At 41.7% G+C, this 5179-nt stretch overlaps 1 protein-coding gene across 3 annotated transcripts; it reads right to left on the bottom strand.

The window, feature by feature from the left end:
* Positions 1-233: 233 nt before the first annotated feature.
* LOC143427843 (arrestin domain-containing protein 17) lies at positions 234-4610 on the bottom strand. 3 transcript variants are annotated; one of them, XM_076902329.1, is made up of 8 exons: positions 4423-4610; positions 3996-4111; positions 2643-2762; positions 2353-2567; positions 2007-2180; positions 1526-1699; positions 978-1224; positions 234-595 (listed from the first exon to the last, which is right to left on the bottom strand). In XM_076902329.1, the coding sequence occupies exons 1-8, from the start codon at positions 4476-4478 to the stop codon at positions 441-443; spliced, it is 1257 nt and encodes a 418-aa protein (XP_076758444.1). In that variant the 5' UTR covers positions 4479-4610; the 3' UTR covers positions 234-440. The 3 variants fall into 3 exon arrangements, with proteins under 3 accessions (XP_076758444.1, XP_076758435.1, XP_076758452.1); XM_076902320.1 differs by having other exon boundaries at positions 2353-2762; XM_076902337.1 differs by lacking the exon at positions 2007-2180 and having other exon boundaries at positions 2353-2762.
* Between the last annotated feature and the right edge of the window lie 569 nt (positions 4611-5179).

The raw sequence follows: 5179 nt of genomic DNA on the forward strand, positions 1-5179 counted from the left end.
AATTCACGTGCACACCCCTCTTGTGCATGTCTGCGTAAAGTGTATAAAATTTCTAGAATTAACAGTTTTACTTTTAGTGTGCATTACCTTCATTTTTTCTTCCTCTTCTTTTTCGATCCGTTGCGGACTGCTAACGAACATCGAATTTTTAACGAATAATTAACCCTTAATTACTCGCCTGTACGTATTCTCATGATAATGAAAAGGGGGCGAGAGGGTGGGAGATTTAAAATAGAAGTCAGCTCAGGATGCCATGCAAAAATAACAATAGTACTTTTTCTGCAAAACTTCAGTTTTTGGGCTCTGTTGACTTTTCTTTTGCACTTTTCATACATAAGTCCATTATACTAAAGTAGAAATTTTTACCAAGTCACTATGACCCGAGGTGAGTAATTGAGGGTTAAGAAAAGCCATCTCTAATTATATAGCCAAGTACATATTTAATGCGTCTTCATCGGGGATGATTTGAATGTGTACACACGATACATGGGCGAGTATGGTTTGACCTCTCCATCGCTATCACCTTCATCTCCAGTGGGATCATCTTTGTCCGGTTTCGAGGATCGATATATTTGACTTTTCTCGTAGAGCGGCACTGTTGGGAGAATAAAAGAAGTTCATTTCTGCTAGTTCCAGTAGAATTAGTAGTTAAATAAACGAGTTTGTCGCTGAATATATTTCGCAATGAGTTTGCTTTAGTGAAAAGTCACTCAAACAAAAATCAGGTTTACAAAAGTGCATGTAAATTTAATGCGAGTAATCGTTAGCTGCGTTATTGACGCTTTGGCTGACATTTGAGCAAAACTCTTGGTTGTAAGAGACGAGCTGGATGGATAGTGTGTCAGAGCTTTCTAACTGTCCGAGAATATTTACACACTCGAACTAGAGAATAATGTAAACCGTCGACTGGTAGTTCCCGCAAATACCGGTAATTAACATGTAGCAGCTGTTATATTGTGTAACAGAGTGGTACGTACAAGACAAACATGGTTTCGCAGTTTCCTCCCTGGTGGAGTTTTTCAACGACAACGCGTCGTCGGCATATTCTTCCGTGGCCGTGGTACACGGGGGATGAAATGAAAAAGATTCCGTCACATCAACTGTTTTTTGCGGTGTCTCGTAATTTTGAAGTGGTACCGTGCCGACAACTATATTTGTTCGTAGTTTCAAGTTCTTCTGAAACATTCTGTAGTACCACTCGTTCACGTCTATGCAGGCCTCGACCTTTTGGCGAAGAAAAAAAGAAACAAAGATACTTCGTTTTGCACAATTGACAACGACAGGTTGAGATCATGATTAAAAATTTACAAAAATAATTATCCTCCGTAAGAGGTAATGAAAGGGCAAGATACAAAATAACTAAACAAGCTACGAAAAGAAAACAGAACAGTAATTTGTAACTTCTCTGGTGACATAAAATACGGGGCGAAATTCGGATGGAAATTAGAGTCCCGTGCGATTGTAATTGCAGCAGAATCTGATTTTATCGTCGAACGGAGCGGTACTAAATTTGAGACAGTCTCACTTTAAGCGTGTACAGAACGTCGATGATGTTGCAGTGGATCATCCCTGTGGGTGGTACTGCAGGAACGTCAAATGGGACGTCGTATGTATCAGATTCTTTATTAACGGGCTGTTCTACTTCTACTACGATTTCTTTGTGCTTACGCGTCTTTTCCGTCGAGTGATAAGACACCACCTATGAAAATATGCACCATTTAGAACAAACCAATGGAAAGATAGAAAATCCAATAAAAGAAATATATCATGAGCATGACCCAGAAAACTTTTATACTGCAATACGCTGCGTCAAAAGGTGCTGTTCTTAAACAAAATCCAAACTTAAATTACCAATATTCAGTGCAACAGTACTATCTGTGAAAACACTAATTTGCAAATCAACGCTACAAACACTAAAAAGAAAAGAATATTTGCCACACATGCTGTAAGGAAATAAAAGGAAAACCACACAGAAATTGCTAGATTATAAACAGAAACAGGGTTACTTTTTTAAAAACGACTCTGATTTTCTTAATCACAATCGTGGTGGGGTTGTTCATGACTATCTTAATTGGTATGGTTTGGCCAGGTACGTAACCGTGAACCGGAAGGGACATGGTAACGCTGAGGGTTTCCGTTTGGCCCATGTACACTTTCGATTGTTGTACATTAATAGGTAACTGAAATTAATCGTTGACATTGTTTAAACACCCGTTGATCTTGATCTGACCTCCGTTGCATACAGGAAGCATAAAAGCAAGCGTTAATTCGAGGACGCATTGGCCCCTCGTCTTCGGGTATGAGAAATCGCATCGCAAAAGCAATATCGTTCGTTGTTAGATTTCTACTCACGGGGGCGAGAGGATCTCGATTAAGGTCAAGAATGGGAGCCACCGTGAATGGAATAATATTGGTGGAAAACCGATAAATGGTCGTTACGTCCAACAATGCCCTAATCGAGTACCGTACCCGTCCATATCGGCCTTCGAAGCTGCACGGCAAGTTCTCTGGAAGTGTTAAGCTGAACGGGTAGACGCCGTCGGTTATCATAGACTTTTCTTTACCATCTACTCGTGACGAGAATCCGTTAATCCAACATCCGGCGTTCATGTAACAATCACTACCGGCTCGTGTATACTTACCGCCCACCAGATACGTTTCCACGTGAAGATAATTCTCAAACGCCGAAAACTTACGTCGGATGCCGGCCGATCGATCGGTGAAGTACACCTGGGCTTCCCCTTTGCATTTAAGTCTAATTCCTGCGTGCGGAAAGGGTAAACTTACAGCAACAATCACCGTAGCAGAATAGTTATTAGTAATCCACGAACACACCACACCGAGTCAGTCTTATGACATTCTGGCCTATCGGTCGAGGGGTGAACATTTTCGAATCGAAAGATACATCTCGTGTGTGATGAGATCGGGTGGATGGTTGGTGTTTCAGGGTTGAAAGTACTCTATACTACCAGTTATGTCGATTTGCTAATTTCTAAATTACCACTGATGTTCTGCTTCTCACTATTAGCTATTGGCTATCATATACAAAATAAGACACGTAACTATAACTATTTCGATCGGATAGCTCGGGGGCCGTGTTTAAAGGAACTCACGTTGTAGAAGGAATCTATTGCAATTACGAAACTATCGATACGGTTACAGTTACCTGAGTCTATAACGATCGTAGTTAAATGTTATTTAAACACCTGGTAGGCGCAATGAAACGAGTGGTAGTATTAACGGGAGTCAAAAAGATTGGTAAGGGCACGTGCAAAAAAACATGATCATATATCAGTTGGAACAGCGCATTAGGCGCGATTTAACGACCCCTCTAGCATGTAGAAAGTACGAGAGTCTCTTCCCTCGATCTATCCATTCTACAAGCGTTCCTGCAATACCAGAATCACGTGGTACATCGTTTGCTCGCGTGTATACAACGGTAGTAAAATCTTTTGGGTCACCCGTTATGCAACACGATCGATGGCACGTTTGGCACGCGTTCGACTCGAACAGGGAAGAAATTTTTGATTGGGAAGCGACAACAGAGGTAAACATCGCGAGAATAAATATCAAGTTACTCGTGCCTCGTTACAACGAGCCAATCGAATAACTTCTCGTTCTTTGATTGTATATCGAACGGTCTTTTCGATATATCGGAGGCAGCAGAGGAAATAACGTGGCCGACGCTACATCATATCGCGACCTAGGGGAACTTAGAGTTATGTGTTATATAGTTGCCCTATTTTGTGGCAAATTTATCTGGCAACCGGTTCCGTGGTTTTCGAGATTAATTACGATTCCCCTCTGGCAAAGGCTACTATCAGTGGCGAGCTGTTTTCTGTTTGCCCGCAATTATCTCGTAAATTAAACAGCACACTCCGATACCCCGATCGTTTATAACTCCGTATACCTTGATTCGTTGGACATTTTGAAAGTTAAAGTTATCAAGTTTTCGATTAAGATTTTGCTTTTCAATTGCTGTTGAGGTAGCTTACCCAAAGCATTCGCTGGTTCGTTCAGGTTTAAGTGAACGCTCCCTGAGATCTGATGTCCACTGTAATAGACCTTCTGAGGATGATCGAGCACGATATCGATGCGTTGAAAGCCAATGCTAACCGTAGCAAAATAAATAGAAATACCAATTTGTAAAACGACTAACTCTACTAGAAAACCGTAGAAAAACTTGTCTTTACACTTTCCATAAACATACTGGATCGTTCAGGAACACATCATTGAAAGTGACTGTTATTGTACGTTATCCAACAAATTTTGAGAGTACGAAAATTTTGTAGGAGACGACACCAAAATTTCTCGTTGTTTCATTTTGAATAAATTTCCAAGTGAAATTTCAAGTATGTCGACATCGACCCAGTTTGTCTATGAGGGGGTTGATTTCACAATTAATGATTCTTCATGGTCTACCTTTCGGCAAGTGTTGCAGCGATCGACTGATCGGTCTCAGTTTCCTTCTCCTCCATTGTGTATGCAATGCACGTGTATAAACAACCCTCAACTCGTCAAAGTTTGCATTCAAATTTTTAAAGACACTTTTTACCGCTATCACGATTCCAATCACAAATTTTGTTCTCACGTTACGTAAACGAGCACACCTTTTTCCGAACAATCTTTTTTCACTTCGAACTGCAAATTCACTGTATACGATGACACTTTCGAAGCAACAATGTTCATCCCCTTTCTACGAATGAACCTCCGAATGCCAAGTTATATAACACCCCACCATAGTACGGAGAAGGCGATGACGATTCTTTCTTGCCGTGGACGAGATGTTCCCAACGAGATATCTGTACTGTACACTGCCGTGACTCGATCTGGAAATAAGTCGAGTGCAGGTGCACGTAGCTAGCTCGGCTTATGGGTTAAGGACGCAGTGGGATGTTTGTTGACAAGATTCCAAAATTGCAGCGAGTCCTCGGGCATGCGACGCATGCGTCAATTGGCTCGCCAATATCGCGGCGACGACATTCCGTCGTATACTGGAGAACAACCTTTGCTCTTTCACCACCTCTGGCCCGGATAATCGAAGGACTCTCAGCGGGTTTGAAACTCTTCTTCGCAGGTAGATGCACGCCGCAGTGGCGTAACTCCGAATTAAGGACGGTCTGTGTAATAAGGGCACCCGTATCGACCAATTTTAGGATCACCTGGCGAGAGGGTGACT

This window comes from Xylocopa sonorina, chromosome 1, assembly GCF_050948175.1.
Source record: "Xylocopa sonorina isolate GNS202 chromosome 1, iyXylSono1_principal, whole genome shotgun sequence".
Classification (NCBI taxonomy): domain Eukaryota; kingdom Metazoa; phylum Arthropoda; class Insecta; order Hymenoptera; family Apidae; genus Xylocopa; species Xylocopa sonorina.